The sequence below is a fragment of the Chiloscyllium punctatum genome, chromosome 35 (assembly GCF_047496795.1).
Source record: "Chiloscyllium punctatum isolate Juve2018m chromosome 35, sChiPun1.3, whole genome shotgun sequence".
NCBI lineage: Eukaryota > Metazoa > Chordata > Chondrichthyes > Orectolobiformes > Hemiscylliidae > Chiloscyllium > Chiloscyllium punctatum.
The window spans coordinates 10,411,037-10,429,942 of record NC_092773.1 but is presented as its reverse complement, the minus strand read 5'-3'; the positions used below and the strand labels follow the sequence as shown (position 1 = coordinate 10,429,942).

Below are 18,906 nucleotides of genomic sequence, written 5' to 3'. Positions count from 1 at the left end.
GATCGTGTCAGGTCCACAGGGACAACTGAGCAACAGTACCTGCCAGGTAAAGAGCAAACGAGATGAAGCGATGGTATTTGCTCAAGATCCGCAGGGGCTCCTCTCTCTGAACCAGGGCGAAAAACGTATCTGTTACTGTCTCCCCATAGAAGAAGTAGTTAGCACACAGCAAGAAATACCTTCGAGAGAAAACAGGGTCCGATATTTTATCTCCAAACTCTGTAAGCAGGGTAAATCAAACACTTCCAGTACAGGAAGGTATTTAGCTTGTGCGAACCATTAGGGCCCTCTCCTTCCATAACCTGTGCTTGCTTCTGGTCTGTCAAAGTTGCAATCTGACCCTGTTTAGACATTGCTCACAACATGTCCCTCTGCTCCACACCAGCCCACTCCAAAGTCCCATTTCTGTCACCTCCTAAACTCCTCCACAGCGTTAAGAATTCTGTACTCCTACAGTTCTGGTGTTTCGTGCACCCCCCCATCACCTCACCGTTTCCATCTCCGTCAGTGGTCGCTGTATCTTTGGCCACCTCAGTCCCCAACTCAGGACTTCACTCCTTAAAGCCTCCCCACCTCTGTGTCTGTCTCTCTCTTTCATTCTCTGTCCTGATTTTAACCATTCCTTGGAGCCTACCCCTTCAGTTATGTTTTTTTAACCACCTCATGAAGCTCAAAGTGAAATACTAGAAAGTAACACTTTGGGACTTAATTATTCAAATATAAGCTGCTGTCACCCCTTACTCAGAAACAACATTTGGAGCAGGGTAAATGACTAGGATCAGAAGACTACCTCACGTAATATGTGTTGTGTGGGTCCCTCCATGTCCTTGTCAACACAAGGTTAATTATTTTAAAAGTTTGCAATGCAAAGTGGATGCAATTTAGCAGCTGACTGATCCAATCTCATCTTCATCACAATCCCTGAGCTGTGCAGAGGACCAGAGGAACACCAGATTCTAACTCACTCATAACTCAGCTTTAAACACTCAATGGCACATCAATGGTTGCACTGGACTCAGACTATGACTTGCTTCAGTTTTCAGGCTGAGGGGCTCTTGATTTGAGTTTGTGTTTGCCTTGTGGGTGGGTGGGTGGCTGGCTGGCTGGCTGTGGTGTAACCAGACTCTCATGTGCGGGGGAGGGACTGTGTTCAGGAGAAACACAAAGAGATGCCAAAACAACAGTGAGAATATTCGTCTTCTATTCAGACAAGCACATTAAATGTCGAATGATGAAAGTTTGTTTTCGCCAATGAGACTTTGACATTGACAAAGAATAGATGACATGGTGGAAAGTGCTCCCACTCACATGGGGTGATATCTGAATTTGTTTCAGATTGAGAGGGCTGGGAAGCAGTGAGATTTCAATTCCACTGCCATGATCCTATGGATGAATGCACTCCTGCTTATTATCTGTGCTGGAGGTGAATTTTGTATTACAGGCCATAACTGTACACATGAAACAGTATATCAGCTTTCTCCTAACAACGAGTGACACAGTTGGAGAGGCAAGAGAGGGTGGTTTTCTGATTTAAAACAAACCCCAGACAGTGACATAAGATTTCTCCCAATGCCCGGGCGTGATTCACTCAACCTTTGTCCGTTCAGCTGTGACCAAATGCCCATCAATGTGCTCACCAGCTCAGAGTCCGGAACCATGGCAGATGGTAGGAATGATAGACGTTGTAGCCGATCAGGATAATCTCATGAAAGCATTTGATCTGCACACAGAGAACCTAGGAAAAATGAAAGAAGAACAACACAGTGTGACCTGGACTTCACCATTGAAGTTAGATTCAAGCCCACAAGCTGCAGTTCCCTTGTGGTTGCATTATAAATTCATCACTCCTGAACAACGGGGGGGCTATTTTACTTGGGGTTGAAAGCTCAGTGAGGGGAGCTAGCAGATGAAGGAGGACTAATCTTCAGATCACAAATTTCCAGACACTTTCAATCCCTCTGACAATGCTCTTGAGTCTGAGAGGTCACGTAGTGGGACAATTTGTGATTGCAGATTATTGGGCACACAGGATTGCTCACTGAAATCTGCTTCGAAAGCTGGAAAATGTCGCTGTGAGATAATTACGCTGAAGCTCAAGATCAGAACAAATCCTTCCTGCTGCCATGGGCTTGGACTTTAAAAAATATATACCCTCCATCTACAGCAAACAACCTGCCTGCAACTCAGTGATTGTTCAAAATAGCATTTCCACTCCTATTTTGTTAAAGTTTGAAATATGTTTGATCAGTCTTTATTGAACTCGAAGTCCCATATTCACTGATTATTTCAGCATGTGTCAGTGTTCTAACATTTTAATGTTTACAGTTTTTCCCTGTCAGTCAGGCTTGTTTCAAAAAATGATGGTTTTATTGATGAAAACATGACTGTGTGACAGTATCGTCTTCAACTGGGAAGATTAGATTTTGTCCAAGTATTTTTGAATACAAGATCTTCACAGTATAATTTTGTGTGTGTGTGTGTGTGTGTGTGTGTGTTATACACACTTTGAGTCCACTCCTAAGCGTCCTCAGTTTAACTATCAATGTAAGAATCCAGTGGTGAATGAAACGATCTGAGTGTGTTTAAACATCTCTGTTCTGATACTCAGTGCCATCATGATCTCTGGGCTGGCGAGAGACGAAATCAGTCTCCATTCCTTGCCCCAGACACCATTCACTGAGTGACGATTTGGTGTATGGGCACCTGTTTATGCAGTCGGTCAGAGCACTCCCCCTCCTATCCCCAATACTGGCTGAGTGGCCTCACGCCTGTTTCCCAGGTAGGAGAAGGTTGTTGGTTCAAGGCACACTCCTCTGATTTCAGCACATAATGCACTCTGACATTTCACCTCAGTGCTGCAGCATTGCTGGAGGTGCTGTCAGTCACTCGGTGAATCCTTGAATCTCTCCGAATATCTCAAGGCAACTTTGGAAGAAAGCTCTCCCTCACACCCAGTTCTGAATTCATTCCCTTGAAAGCACATCAGCAGATCACCTATCTCACTGCTGTTTGGGCTGGGATTTTGCTGTGTTCAAACACATGCAGATGCAAAGTGCATGTAAATCCATAACAACAGAGACTCGACGTTCAAAGGGGCAGCATGCTGGCTCAGTGGTTTGCACTGCTGCCTCACAGCACCAGGGACCCTGGTTCGATTCCAGCCTTGGGTGACTGTTTGTATGGAGTTTCCTCTGGGTGCTCCGGTTTCCTCCCACAGTCCAAAGCTGTGCAGGTTTGGTGAATTGGCCATACTAAATTGTCCATAGTGTTTAGGGATGTGGAGGTGAGGTGCATTAGTCAGGGGTAAAGATAGGGTAGGGGAATGGGTCTGGGTGGGTAACTCTTTGGAGGGTCGGTGTGGACTTGTTGGGCCAAAGGGCCTGTTTCCACACTGTAGGGATTGTAGGATTTCTATGAAAAGCAGCTCAGTGACTCAGCATGTCATCCTAAAAGATGTTCTGGCAATGTCAATCCCTTTTTTAAGTTGCAGTGGAGGGAGGGGTGTGAGACAGCAAATATCAATTAACACACGAGAGTTACACAATCATTATTTCTCCTGGGGGAAGGGAGACTTCTTGCATATATGGGTACACTGGCACTTGATTCGAGCTAAACAGAAAATTAATGCTAAATAATGCAAAGGCTGGAGTTGTGAAATCCACACAAAGTGTTGCAGAAACTCCCCAGATCTGCTGGGAGAGAGTGTGAGTTCACCTTTCTGAGTCCAACGACTCTTGTATGGAAGATGAGTTGACAGACACAGGCTGGTTGTTTTTTTCTCCCCACAGATGTGGGCAGACCTGCTGAGTTGTGGTTGTGTGGATCCTGGAAGTTGGTTGACCTTGAGCAGAAATGAGATGAGGTCCATAGGACATGTGTACATTGAGTCAGGGGTGTGAAGTGCAGCACAGACACTTACTATCATCATGAGAACCATGGGGCCCAGATAGATGATAAGGAAGAAGAAACTGATCATTGCCAGGGTCAGGATTCCTCGCACCCACCAGTTCTTCCATCTAGCAAAGGAAAGAAGAGTTTTACAATTCCAGCATCAATGAATTCAAACAAGTCATGGGTTGTTCCTCAAACCCGGGAAACTCCTTGATTTCCTCATAGAGACCAGCTTGGTGTACACTCAGCACTCCCCATTGACACTGTGATCACACTGCTCCTTTAACAAGGTTACACTGTCCTTGGCTCTTTTTTTTCAGAGGAATCATAAAAGGAGCGATTCCGAAAGGTCGAGGTTTGAAGGGTTTTAGGGCCAATTTGAATTTAGCTCACAGATACTGCTTCAGGCAAAAAGGCTTTCAAGTTTAAAAACAAACCCTTGTACACTGAAAGGGGAGTGGCCAGTTCACCCAGCTCTGCTTTTCTCAGGTTTGGTTTGGGTTTTAGCAGGCTGGCTGTTCACTGAAAGCAGGCAGGCAGTTTTGAGTCCACTGGCCCAAGAAATCAGAAGGTGTTCTATGCTGTCATCTCTTTCTCTCTCTCTCTCTCTCTCCTGTAAGACCCTGGGTTTGATTTTACCTTTTTGAGCCAAGGGGTGTTTATGGGGATTGTTGGCAACTATTTGGAACAGCATCTTTAAGGTGGGATAATCTGTTGGGTTGTCAGATAGGTTAAGTTGTTCTGCATTCTGTTCTTTGTTTGTGTTTCATTTGGTAGTGTTGCAAATAAATTCTGTTTTGTTTAAAACTGAGTGGTTGGGCCAGTGCTCCTGGAATATCCACTACACACCTGCTTAAAACAACAAGCAAAGCTAGGGTCTGGGCCACTTCCATGAAATGTTTTGGGGGGGTCTGTCTTGGTCTGTGACAACACCCAAGCTGTAAGGGAGTGAACGATGATGTGACCCCATCACTCCCCATGAAGCTGTCTCCACAATGGATTCTGACACCTGAATCCAGTCTGCACTGTGGTACTCACTGCAGACGAGAAGACCTTCAGAGTGAGAGGTTCAACCAAGCCTGCTGAGGTAAATAACTCAAAGATTGTCTCCGAGTTTTAGATGGTCCCATTCAAAAGCAGCAAAGAACCAGGGTTCCCCTCCCGAGGGACACAACTGAAAGGCAGAAGACATTCAGATTGCTTTTCGACTCGCTTCGGTCCCATGGCATGCTGTGCAACATTTTGTGCATGGTGTTATGGAAAGGGCAGCTCGGCAGTGGATGACTGCCACATTCTCAGCAAGGACTGACCAGAGCTGCAATGAAGCCGCTCAAAGGCGGAGGTCTGAGGGAAGTCTTCAGCGTCATTAAAGGCAATGCAAAAAGGTGGGGTGAGATCCTCTCCGCTTGGAGAGAGCACCAAAATTGGGGGCCACAAGTCAAAACCAGTCACACACAAAAAAACAATCCAATCGGAAACTCGTTACCCAGACAGTCCACTCACTCCAGGGGCAATGAGGGGAATAAAGTCACTGGATCCAAAGGGAAAGAAGAGTTCCTTACTGCTTCATACTGATAGGGTTTGATCAATGGAGAAGAGCAGGAGGAGGTCAGTGCACAGCATGATCTGCAGAAAGCACGGTTGGGTACTCCCTTCAAATAATTCCATCTGGATCAACTCTCTCTTGTCACTATCCAAGATCCCACAGAGCTGTGCACAGAGGAACAGGGGACTTTTCCAGGACCCAAAGATCTAAGTTAGTGAGAGGGAAAGGGGGCAGCTGAGTGGATCTTATTGAGTATGAGCTGCCTGATTTGGTGCTGTTAGCCAGGGCTAATCAGGGAGTGTGGGCTCACAGATATGAAGAGGAGTGTGAGGGTTTCTGTTCACTCCAGGAACTGGCTGGTCAGACTCCATGGGGACTTGGTGACAGGATACCTACATTCATGGTGTTAGTTCAGGAGGGGATTGAAAGTCCACTTGCACAAACTTCCTGTCTGTGCTATTCCAATGAAATTGTCATGGTCCTTCACCTTCTGTGCAAGTCATGCCCAAGGTATTCTCATCAGTGTTTGTTATTAATCAGTATCTGAGGAACTTCCTCCCCTTGTTTTCAATGAGCTTGATCAAGCTGTCGTTCAAGGGCAATGGATACAGGTTACAGGGTCAAAGGGGATAGATCCTGAGTGAGCGAACCTCAGACAAATCCCACAGGCTCCAACACTAAGCAGTCTGTATGACTGAAATCCTGTCAGTACCTTCAATCTTTATTAAACCACCAACACTCAATAGCAGCAGGGTGGGCTATCGATTCAAGGCTCCTTGGGCAGCATCTTCCAAACCTGCAATCACTTCTACCCTGAGGACAAGGGCAGCAGGTACATGGGAACCTAATCCCCTGCAGGATCCCCTCTCCAGGTCACTCACCAACCTTAGACAGAAACGGTTGTGCCTGCAGTGTGATTGGGTCAAAGTCCTGGAACCCCTTCCCTCACAGCCCTGTGGGTGGACCAATCCCCTGAAGGACTGTAAAGAGGCAACTCAGCACCACCTTCTCCAGAACAATTCGGGATGGAAAATAAAGGTCAATCTAGTCGGCAAAACCCTACATCAGGGTCAACGAGAGCAAACCAGACTGTGAGAATCTCTAAACAGAGAGGGGGGGGGGGGGTAACAACTGGGGAATGAATCTAACTGACTAGCTCGTTCAAATGGTTGGCACAGTCAAAGGAGCTCCCTATATGTGTTCCATTTGATTTGTGTAAAGTGTTGCGATTTTAGTTAGAAAGGAGTGTATGCTCCTATATTTTGAGACTCAAGGTAGTTAATCCCGAGTCACCAGGCAGGAAAGGTGCTACGGCACTTGTCCTTGATCTGATCAGGTATTATTCCCACGTTTAGCTCTTTGGGAAAGTCGGCTTTCACAGGGATGGAAAAGAAACTCTGCCCTCAGTTGTGCCAAGTGAGTTCACTAAATACTATCCTGGATAGTGTTCTGGATTGCACTAAGTGCTATGCAAAAGGACAAAGTGCAGCAGTGCACTGAAATCCTTGCCAAGTGCTGTCATGGTTGAGATACCACACCTTGAAGATAGGCCGGACAGTGCCTTGTTCAACACCTCGGGAGTATTATCAACAGAAGGAGCAGTGTCTGCGCTGCTCGAGTCCAATTTCACATCACTTCCAGACGTCGTCGACTCCGATTCCTGCACACAAACAAAATACAAGCCAGGAAGGTTAACATCATTCACCAGAATTTGCAAAGAAAGGAAATCAACACCATTCCCATTTATCAAGGGACCATGATCTGTGGGGTTGGAATGAGTCAGAAGCAGTGCACAGGATGCTCTGACATCAGCTCCTCCATGCTTCCTGCGCTGCTTGGGACCAAGTTTTGAGCAAGATAGGGAAAGGAAGCTTTCCTCGCCAGCCCACCCTGCCTCACAATGGGTTGGTATCTGGCACACCAGCTTCCTGTTAACATTGGCAGTCACGCTGCCAGAAAACCAGCAAACTGTCTCAGAAGGAAAGCTACCCAGACACCCAAAGGAGAGTGGGAATTCAGGGACAGCGACAGGCAAAAGCTGACAACTGACCAAAGAGTTACTGGCTGGAGACAGATGGGAGAGGAAACCTGGGCCCGTCAGGGAGTAGTCCACAATGAAACCCAAATGTCATGTTCCCATTGTCTTCCCATAGGAAACCAGACACCAGGCTGCCTTTGGGAAGCAGCTGAGAACAGCTTTGATTTCTGTCAGAGAGATATATGGCCCTCTACCAAACCCTTCTGTTCAACTCGTCCAGGCCGACCAAACCGAACTAGTTCCATTAGCGTGCATGAAAATGTGTTGGTGGAAAAGCACAGCAGGTCAGGCAGCATCCAAGGAGCAGGAGAATCCATGTTTCGGGCATGAGCCCTTCTTCAGGAATGAGGAACGTCTATTCTCCTGCTCCTTGGATGCTGCCTGACCTGCTGCGCTTTTCCAGCAACACATTTTCAGCTCTGATCTCCAGCATCTGCAGTCCTCACTTTCTCCTTTAGCATGCATATCTAATGGAAGTGAAAAACCGAGGAAGACTCTTCCCTCAGGTGGAGAGTCGACCATAAACATCTTCACTTGAGCTTTGCTAAAACCAAGTCATCGGAGAGCAGTGAGAGCAAGGACCATGTTGTCTGTTGAGATAAAGTGTGGAATGAATGTCAGTCAACAGACACCCAACTTCGAACTTAGTTCAAATAGAGACAGAGACCGCCTGAAATAGCAAAATCACTGACTACGAGGAGCACACATTTCTTCAGGAAGGCATTGTGAGTAGGGTTCCAAATCATTCCTGGCCAAGATGGATATGAAAGCATGATGTTTGAGCTGGGTATGTTCAGAAGTAATCCAAGTCATGTGCAACCAACAAGGTTGGAAATAATTGCCTTCTGGTTCTCTGAAGCAGGGAACATGCTGGGTCATCAACGTGAACCAGTTGGGATACAGGCAATGTAGTTAAGGAGTGTAGCCAACTTCCTGACAAACTAGCCCTCCCTGAAGATGCATCAACCACCAACACACACGAGGAACAATGCCTCCAGAGGCATCAAACATTCCCAGGCCACATCTCGAGACACATCACAGCAGACCTTACACTCGTGTCATCTTTATCGTGTGGTGCTCTCACCAAGGCCAAAGGTCACAACACTGCTGGTGGGAACACACTGCCAATCCAGGCTGAGTTGGGCTCAATGGGGGCTAAGCCCTTGTATGGTGTCAGTCAAAGAGTTCAGATCCAGAGCTGCCACTACCTGAACACGCCAAGGTCAGTCACGCAGCAGGACAAATGCTGTCTTAAACATCATCCCCCTCCCTGTGGGGTCAGATGGATGCTAACATTCACAAAAGGAACAAGGGAACTCCACTTCACAAAGGCAAAGTGCAGAAGCTATACATTAGGAATAGGCGTGGAGTGTCACCTGGCGGGGGGGGGGGGGGGGGAACACTTGGTTCACAACCCACCAACAGCAGTAAGGGAAGCCACTCAGACATTTCTCCAGCCTCTTCAGACAGGGTGAAGGCTTGAGGGGAGCAGAAGCAGCCCCGACAGTCAAAGGTATGAGAATTTCTTGTGAAACATTTGAAGCTGAGAGGATGTCAGGTAGCAATGCCTGTGAGAATGGGAGGAAGCAGTCATTTGTGGTCAAACTGTGTGTGGCGGGGAGAATTTGAGTCATAAGGTGAGACAGAAAGTAAAGTCACACATGTGAATCTCTGAACAGCTTCCTACTGTTTGTCACCCAACGTTTATGTCTGTCTGCTCGACTTCCAGGTGGAAACCTGCTTTCTCTGCCTGGGCTATCTTGCTCAAGCTGGTAATCTGCATGTACCTTCCTTCTGCACTCTGTGGACCCATGCCAAGATCAGACAGCGTTCTCTGGCTTGCACCAGGCCTGAAACTGACTGTAGAGTCAGCTATTTAAATCGGGAGAGAAACAGAGGCTAGGACTCCTGCCTCAATAATCAGGTTGTTCCATAACCTGTCAATTCTCCTGGCACTCTGTCATGCAGGAGTTATTTACATGGACACAGTCCAAGTCAACAGGGTGCTCAGTGACACCCAAGGCTTGTCCTGTCCTCAGTCCCAGTTCACAGGCCAACACCACAGTAAAACGATCACAAGAGAGAGCTGTAATCGATCACGCTCAGCACAGAGCAGACAGTGACCCTCCAACATCTCAGCCCAGGCCCTCATGTTGCCCAAAACCTTGTGGACTCTCAGCGGCAATGCTTTGCTGAATGGGGCTATGGGCTTACCCTCCAATTCACTTCTGGTGCCTTAACTGAAGGAAGGATGGAATTGTATTGGAAGCAGTTCAGAGAAGTTTCACTGGAATAAGGAAAATGCTCATCTCATGAGAAGAGACTGAGCAATTTTGGTTTGTGTTCTGTGGAGTGCAGAAGGATCAGAGGTGATCCAAGAAGGTGTTAAAAAGGTGTTGACAAACACCAGGCATAAAGCAGATGTCTCCCCTTAGTGTAGGAACCGTGAACTGGAGCTTATTCTTTGAGGAGAAAGGGTCACAGATTTCTAACAGCAATGAGGAGAAATGACTTCTCTCAAGTGTTGTGGGTTTATACCCCCACAGTGTGGTGATGTTGGAACACAGGATAAATGCAAGGAGGGCATGCAGAGATTTATAGCAGCAATAATTAAAGGGTTACATGTACCAGACAAGAAGATGGAGTTAAGGCAAAATGTGATCAGCATTGAATGACAAAGCAGACTGAACAGGGTATGTTCCTACTCCTATTCCTTCAGTGCTGATGGAAACAAGACAAATCTTATCCCAGCTTGGTATTAAGACAGAAAAATCTTTCATCATCTTCGTCCCAAGGCAGTGAATGGTCAAAGCCAGTTCTCTGATTTAGCATCAACTACATTCCATTGCAAAAACTCTGAAATAAATTACCCAGGGTGGAATTCACAAGGCCTTGTGTTTTCGAAAAAGCCCCAGTGAGTGGAGGGCTTAGTGTTTCAGCTGCTCAGCTTCCCAACGGCCTTGTCAACCTGTCACCATACCTTTTGTTCATTGCCCCACACCTGCCCTCTTCATGATCAGCAGCAGTGCTTTCTTCGCTCCTGCCCTATGGAGCACTTCGTGACATGGTACCACACCATGAGGTGTTCTCCAAATGCAGAGTGTTGTGATCTCAGTGTCACCAGCTGCCTCCCACTCTGTCTGTATTGGTGATGCAGCAGTTCCACAATGAGCTGGCAGCTCCTGCACAGGTAAACACGACTCGTTCCTGATCATTCCCAGCTTCACATCATAACAGCAGCTGGAGGTTTTACTGCAAGTCTTTTCAGGCAGATTGGGAAGGCAGTTTCTCTGATGTGGCTGTTGTTCTACCTCATCATGCACTGCTGACAGTGAGGCTGCTGGATCACTGCTCACATTCAGTTCAATGTCAATCACAGGGGAATGCCCCTTTAAAAGGAGCAAAGGCAAGGGCCAATTCATACCCTGAATTTGAAACATCTTGCAGATAAATCTGATAGCAAAAAAGGAATGCATTCTCTTCAGTCGGTGTGCTGATGGTCTGCTCACTGTCTGATTTAAACTGTCCCTCCTATGTGTCATCAGGAGCCAGTGGCTAGTAGAAAAGAGCTCCAAGTCTACGACAGATACAGGCAGGATTCATGTTGACTTCCCACTGGAGGCAGAAAGTGGTACATACTGCCCCAACCAGCTTGTCAAGTCTGAGTCAAGCTTTAACCCAGCAGGCTATGAGGTAACACAGGGTGTGAGAGCCAAACCCAGTCTCTCCCTCCTCCTCCTTGTACAAGCTGAACTTAGCCAACTGCAACTGGGGTAAGCTGAGTCCTATCGAGAACACAGCCCTGACAAAATGGTGGCAATGTTGCAATACCACTGAGTCAGCAATTATCAAAGCAAAGGAACTGTGTTTCAGTCAGTGTCAGCGAGAGCATGCCTCAGAGTCAAAAAGGTGTTAGGTTCAAGGCTCACACAGCCCAGGACTTCAGGCAAGGATTACAAAGGGAGGTGCTGAGACATTAACCCAAGTCCATGTCTGCTTTTAGGGGCATACGGAAAAGATCCAAGTGCACTATTGTGTAAAGGTGAAGGGCACTTCCTAACAGTGTCCACTCCAGTATTTCTCTCTCAATGATCTTGTCACAAAAGGATGACACATTCATTGTCACATTGGTGTGTGTGGGAGCTTACTATACACAAATTGGTTGGCTTGTATCTGACAATGGATTGCTAAGCGGAGAGAACACAGAACAGTCGAGCACAGGACAGGCCCTTTGCCCCTTGATGTTGTCCTGACCTTTTATTCTCCTGTAAGATCAGACTAACCGACATACCCTCCATTTTACTCCCATCCTTGTGCTTATCCAAGAGTCCCTTAAACATCCCGAATGGATCTGACTCTATTACCATCACTGACAGTGCATTCCATGCACCCAGTGTGAAGAACTGACCTCTGACATCTCCCCGAAACCTTCCTCCAATCACCTTAACATTCTGTCCCCTCGTTCTGTCCCACTCTGGGAAACAGTCTCTGACTACCCACTCTATCTGTGCCTCGGATCATCTTGTACACCTCTATCAAGTCACCTCTCACCCTTCTTCATTCCCATGGGAAAAGCCCTCACTCCATGAGACATTCCAGGCAGTATCCTGGTAAATCTCCTCTGCACCCTCTCTAAAGCTTCCACATCTTTCCTATAATGAGGCAACCAGAACTGAACACAATATTCCAAGTGTGGTCTAACCAGGGCTTTACAGAGCTCCAGCATAACCCCATGGTACTTAAACTCAATCCCCCTCTAATGAAAGCCAACACACCATACATCATCTTAGCAATCCCATCAACTTGGGTGGCAACTTGGAGGGATCTCTGGACGTGGATCCTAAGATCCCTCTGTTCCTCCACACTGCCAAGAATCCTGCCTTTAACCCTATATTCTGCATTCAAATTCAACCTTCCAAAATGAATCACTTTGGACTTTTCCAGGTTGAACTCCATCTGCCACTTCTCAGCTGGGCTCTGCATCCTGTCAATGTCTCGTTGCAACCTACAACAGCCTTCCACACTATCCTCAACTCTACCAACTTGCATGTCATCAACACACTTACTAACCCACCCTTCCAGTGACTCATCTATAAAAATCATAAAGAGCAGGGGTCCCAGAATCTCTCTCTCTGGAACACCACGGGTCGCCGGGCTCCAGGCTGAATCCTTTCTATGTATTATCACTTTCTGTCTTCTATGGGCCAGCCAATCCTGTATCCAGACAGCCAGGTTTCCCTGTATCCCACACCTCCTTACTTTCTATATGAGTCTACCATGGGGAACCTTCTCGAACACCTTGCTAAAATCCACGTACACCACATCCACCGCTCTACCCTCAATGTGTTTTGTCACATCCTCAAAGAATTCAGTGAGGCATGACCTGCCCCTCACAAAGGCAAGCTGACTATCTCTGGAGCACCTGAGAGATTACAGAAATGTGAGCAGTAAAACTGACCATCTGTGAGCAGATTTGAATTGTGACTCTGCACTGAGGCGAGGTGGGAAATGTAATGGTGAAATCTCACTGATAGTGATATTTCTTCACTAAATCTTGAGAGCAGTCAATCCTACTCAGAGTGAACAGTCATGGACCGACTGATGGACTGACAGTGGACTGACAGTCATGGACTGACAGTGAGTGACCCTCTGCTTCCTGGTTTTCCACACATCTTGTTAATCCTATCTTTCTACCCTTCCATTGACTCCATCTTCTGTGCCACACTCCTGTCTGAAAAGGATCGGAAGCCAGTTGGCTTTCACCAACTTGCTGTTTGACTGAAGAGTGCATCAAGCTGTACACTGAATCACACCAGAGGGTGCAGTGACCTTCGCTCGAGCTGCTAAGGAGACAGGATTGTGTACTCCAATATCTGAGTTCCTTGTTTCCAAGCTCATGATGTCTTTCATCTCCAGTGTGTGAAACCGATCAGTCAGGAGTCAATTGAACCAGGAGATGATGGCTTATCGACACCTGGCTGTCTTTGGAGAAAATGTTGATGTCAGTTCAGGCAATACCATTTGGTCCATCTTGGTTTCACGTTGCTAAGTGAAACTGTCCAGTCAGCTGATTGCTGTGGCCATTTTAAGCTTCAGTCTGATGCTGGAAGTGGAAAATTGCTGGTCTCCACTTTGTCACCATTGTGACCAACAGGTTCCAGCTTTAATGAACCTTCAGCAGCTCCCACTGCAGTGGGCTGGGGACCAAGCTCCAGATGCTCACTGTTCTGGTCTGAATGTAAGGCACTGTGGGGACAAGAGAAAGTGAGAACTGCAGAACTCAAGAGTTGAAAAGTGTGGCGCTGGGAAAGCACAGCACAGGTCAGGGAGCTTCCAAGGAGCAGGAGAATCAATGTTTTGGGCATAAGCCCTTCATCAGGAATTTCTTGTCCACAGGGAGGGGACGAGGGATGAGGAATCCTTGCAATACACGGACTTGCAGGAAACCCCACAGCTACTTGGGACTCACAGAGAAAACAGTCTGGGGAACAGCATCCCCCCCGACATGCCCTCTGTCATGTCACACCCATTGTGGACAGCCACCAGATGTTATCTCTGTATCACAGAATGATTGAGTTTGTCAGCTTCTGCCTGTTCTTGAGCTTCACCTTGGTTTCAGCAAGAGATTGGTGGCTGCTTGTACATGCTCATTGATCGAGCTCCCAGGCTAGTCTCAGTCCACAGCAGTTAGCAACTCCATAACCACACTGAGATCCAAATCTATTGCAACTACTTCTCCTCAGCATTGATTACAACCCAAGGCAACCAACGACAAGAAGGTCACGTAACCTCCGAACTGAAGTCTTCTCATCCTGATGATATCAATGCCTTCAGTTTGTGTGTGTGGGGAGTGTGAGACACAGCAGTTTCTTTGCCTCCCATACTGTTGGACTGGAGGTCACTTCCCTGAGAATCAAGTAACTGAATTGTGAGGAGATGACTGTGGTTTGCCCCTTCATTCTCTCACAGTCAGCATTGGTATGTGTTAACCATTGTAATGCTAATCCCAGCTCAGCAAGACATCTCCTTCAAACAAGTAACAGTGTGTTCCCTCTGCAGCGGAGTTTCAAATCTTCAGTCCCCTTGCGAGTTGTTTCCACCACCCCCCCCAACCCTCTCACACAAAGACAAGCCTCAAAATAGAAAACAGTGAAGGAATCTTCTTTAAAACCAACTGTTTAAAACTCATCAAAACAGAAGCACTTTTCACTGCATTTTCGCCATAAGGAATTGCAGCTGAATTTGCCCATTTGGCCCATCCATTCTGCTCCGCGATTCGATCATGGCTGATATCTTTCCCAATCCCATTCTATTGTCTCTTCTCTGGAATCCTTGATCTCCTTCCCAATCAAGAACCTGTCTATCTCTGTCTGAACCACACTCAATGACTTGGCCTCCACAGCCCTCTCTGTGGCAAAGAGTCCCACAGATTCCCCAACCTCTGGCTGAAGAAATTCCTCCTTATCTCAACTGTAAAGGGCCATGCTCCTTATCTCAGTTTGGAGGGGCTATCCGTTCACTCTGAGGCTGTGCCCCTTGGGTCCCAGTCTCTCCTACAAATGGAAACATCTTCTCCACATCCAGCCTCTCCAACCCTCCTCAGTATTCTGTAAGCTTCAATCACTCTCCTCAACTCCATCGGGTACAGACCCAGAGTGCTCAGCTGCTTCCCATATGACAAGGCCTTCATTGTCCTGGTAAACCTCCTCTCCCGCCAGCACATCCATCCTCAGAGACAGGGCTTCAAATCACATTCAAGAGAAAATAAGCCAAGCGCTGCCATATTGGACACCAAGATCGAGACTGAAATTCTCAATCAATTTCACTGCAATCAATTCCAACACAATCACGTTTTTGAAAAACAATTGCTTTGATTAATGCAAATGAAAACGGCAACACTGGCTGTCAAGGGACATGAAGAAATCGAATAAAAGACAGCAGCCTTTTCCCTGATTTTAAGCATTCAAAAGCAGGCAGTGTCATGCAAACAGACAAAACATTCGGACTGAGATAATAAGATGGGAGGTGTTCCTCAACAGGATGCCAATATGCAAACAATAGAACATGCAGTAGCTGACATCCTTTAACATAAACTAACTGCACAGTCCTTTGTTTCCCATTCTTACCGCAGATACCATTAAATGTCGATGATCACCTCACAAGGAAACCAGAGTCTAAATGGAGGGGGAAAGGCACAGGGTCTAAGGGTATTACTAACCACCCACAGAGCCAGGAAAAGCAGGCCATCAGACAATTGGACCTCCCTTGACAGGGCTCCAGCTGAGAACCTCGGCAAGCTTGTTCGGCTCTGGTGAAGTGTGTGAAACTTGAAGGTTCAGAAAAGATTTACAAGGATGTTGCCAGGGTAGGAGGGTTTGACCTGCAGGGAGAGGCTGAATAGGCTGGGACTGTTTTCCCTGGAGCGTCAGAGTCTGAGGGGTGACCTCATCGAGGTCTATAAGATCAAGATGGGCATGGATAGGATAAATAGACAAGTCTTTTCCCTGGGGTGGGGGAGTCCAGAACTAGAGGGCATAGGTTTAGGGTGTGAGGGGAAAGATATAAAAGAGACTTAAAGGGCAACTTTTTCACACAGAGGGTGGTACGTGTATGGAATGAGCTGCCAGAGGAAGTGGTGGAGGCTGGTACAATTGCAACATTTAAAAGGCATTTGGATGGGGATATGAATAGGAAGGGTTTGGAGGGATATGGGCCAACTGCTGGCAAATGGGTCTAAATGTATACAGGATATGTGGTCAGCATGGATGAGTTGAATCGAAGGATGAGTTTCTGTGCTGTACAACCCCATGACTCTATCTCGACTTGGATCAGCTTAGTCTGTCTCTATGGATGCTGCCTGACGTGCTGTTTGTTTTCAGGAGGCTTGTTCAAGTTGCTCTGAAACTTGAGGGGACAGCAGTTGGGAGGACTTCGCACTGTTCTGGACTCCATCACATCAAGGGATGGAAGGAGATTTTTAAAAAGACTCATTAGAATGATAGCAGGCCTGAGAGGTAGCACATGGAGGAAAAGACTGAAGAGACGAGAGACTTGTCCCTTTGGGAAAAGGCTGAAGGGTGCCCCAGTCGAGGTCTTTTGGGATTGGATCAACAAGATCATCCATCACTCGCTGGGGGAAGTCAAATGCTGGATCCACCAATCTGGGACAGTCACCAAGAAATTCAATTGGTAATCACATGAATACTGTGGTTGAGATGACAAAATACAGTGTCTGTTCCAAATTGCTACGAAGAGGCATCAACATAAAACTGGTTCCTTAATCTTCTACAGGACACTTGTGAAAAATAAACCCTGAGAACACAATGTATGAATGGAGAGAGGTTCACCTGAACCAGCTACGTCAGGGAGAAAATGTTGCTTCTGACAGATTCATTTTCTTGACTATTGCAAGACTGTTTCCCCTTCTCGAACAGATCCAGTTTGACAGGTCACTGTCTGAATGCTGCTATTCTTAACTTTATCCAGCAGGGATACAGACCCTTCGGCCCAACCAGTCCCATGCTGACCATGTCCCCAAACTGAACTAGTCCCACCTGCCTGTGTTTGGTCCATATCCCTCCAAACCTTTCCTATTCATGGACTCGTCCAAACATTTTTTGAATACAGTAACTGTACCTACACCCACCATTTCCTCTGGCAGTTGATTCCACACATGAAACGCACTCTGTGTAAAGATGTTGCTCATTATGATCTTTCTCCTCTCTCCTTGAATCTATGGCCCCCAGTTTTGAACTCTCCCACCGAGAGAAAAGACATTTGCAATTCCCATTATCTGTATCCTCCATGATTTTACAAACGTCTATCAGGTCACCCAGCAGCCTCTTACGCTCCAGTGAAAAAAGTCCCAGGCAATTCCACCAATTTTTCTCTACCTCAAACCCTCATTTCCCAGTGAAGTCCTGGTCAATCTTTTCTGAACTCTCTCTGGTTTAATAAAATCTTGACTTTAACAGGGTGACCAGAACTGCACAAAATACTTCAGCAGGGGCCCCACCAACATCCTGTATAACCTTTACATACATACCAACTCCGACACTCAAAGCTCTGAGCAAAGGTAACAAACACCTTCTTAACCACACTGTCAATCTGTGACGCAAATTACGAAGAATTATGTCCCTTGGAACTCTCTATTCTGCAATACAACCTGATCTCTACCATTAATTGTAGAAGTCCTGCACTTGTTTGTTTTACCAAACTGCATTACCTCGCATTTATCTGAATGTCTGTGTCTGAATCAGTCTTTAAAATATCCCATGTTAAAACGTGAGTGAGACTTCACTCTGGCAGGGTTGAAGGGACAAAAAGCCCTTGACCCTTTAGCACCTCTGTTTGATCCTCTGGCACTGCGGCTCTCTGTCAGGTTTGCCAGTGATCAAAGACTCACCAGCCCCAAATATATACCAAGCCTGCCAGGCATAATCAGGAACCCTACACCTCTCCGATTCACCGACTGGTTCCATCACATCCATTTCAGAGCCACAGACAATACAGATTCTCTAACCAGCATCCAATGCACCATCTAACATTGCCAATTCCAAGGGGGGGTGGGGGATGAAGCATGGGATGGAGGTGTCTGACGATCTGTCTTGGAGAAGGATACACGAGATGAGTTGTAATAACAAGGGACACCTGTCTGAAAAGATGATAGCAGGATGGGGCTCAGTGAGTGTCTGGTCAGGACATGTCTGGGTTTTGCAGGGGACTTGGCGTGAGGAGGAGTGAGGAAGCCGGGAGGAAAGGAGAAAGTTTCTCAGACTAGGATACATTGGCGGTGATCAGATAGGGAGGGTGATGTGTCCGGGACTGTGGGGCAATGGTTTGGGGAATGGTCGCGGAAGTCTCCGGGGTGCGCGGGTCCTGATGTGTCTGGAAATGGGATAGGGCAGGGGTGGTCATGTGTCTCAGGAAGGGGGTGCAATGGAGGAAAGGGGCAACAGTGGGGATGGTGTGCCAGGGCCAGGAGGGGGGGAGATGAACAGGGTAGAGGGGGGTGATCAGTGGGGGGGTGGTGTGAGTGGGGCTGATTGTCTGGGGAGGATGGATGGAGGTTGGGAATGTCTGTGGGGGAGGGTATGGGGGTGGGGATGATGGGTGTTTGATGGGGAGTGACTGGGATGGGGGTGGGGGATAAAGGGTCATAGGGATAAGGGGTCATAGGTGAGGGGTGATGGGGTAAGGGGTGATGGGTATCATGGGTAAGGGGTGATGGGGATCATGGGTAAGGGGTGATAGGTGAGGGGTCATGAGTGATGGGTGTTGGGGGTAAGGGGTCATAGGTGAGGGGTCATGGGTAAGGGGTGATGGAGGTCATGGGTAAGGGGTGATGGGGGTAAGGGGTGATGGGTATCATGAGTAAGGGTTCATGGGTAAGGGGTGATGGGGGTCATGGGTAAGGGGTCATGAGTGATGG

At 47.2% G+C, this 18,906-nt stretch overlaps 1 protein-coding gene across 1 annotated transcript in view; it reads right to left on the bottom strand.

Annotated features, from left to right (window-relative positions):
• Positions 1–18,906, bottom strand: part of cds2 (CDP-diacylglycerol synthase (phosphatidate cytidylyltransferase) 2) — a 36,129-nt gene that overhangs the window by 16,800 nt on the left and 423 nt on the right. The window contains exons 2-5 of the mRNA XM_072553949.1: positions 6,976–7,097; positions 3,920–4,016; positions 1,638–1,735; positions 40–179 (exon numbers count right to left, since the gene is read on the bottom strand). Of these exons, the coding sequence (XP_072410050.1) occupies positions 40–179; positions 1,638–1,735; positions 3,920–4,016; positions 6,976–7,097 (457 nt within the window). The remainder of the gene's footprint in view (positions 1–39; positions 180–1,637; positions 1,736–3,919; positions 4,017–6,975; positions 7,098–18,906) is intronic.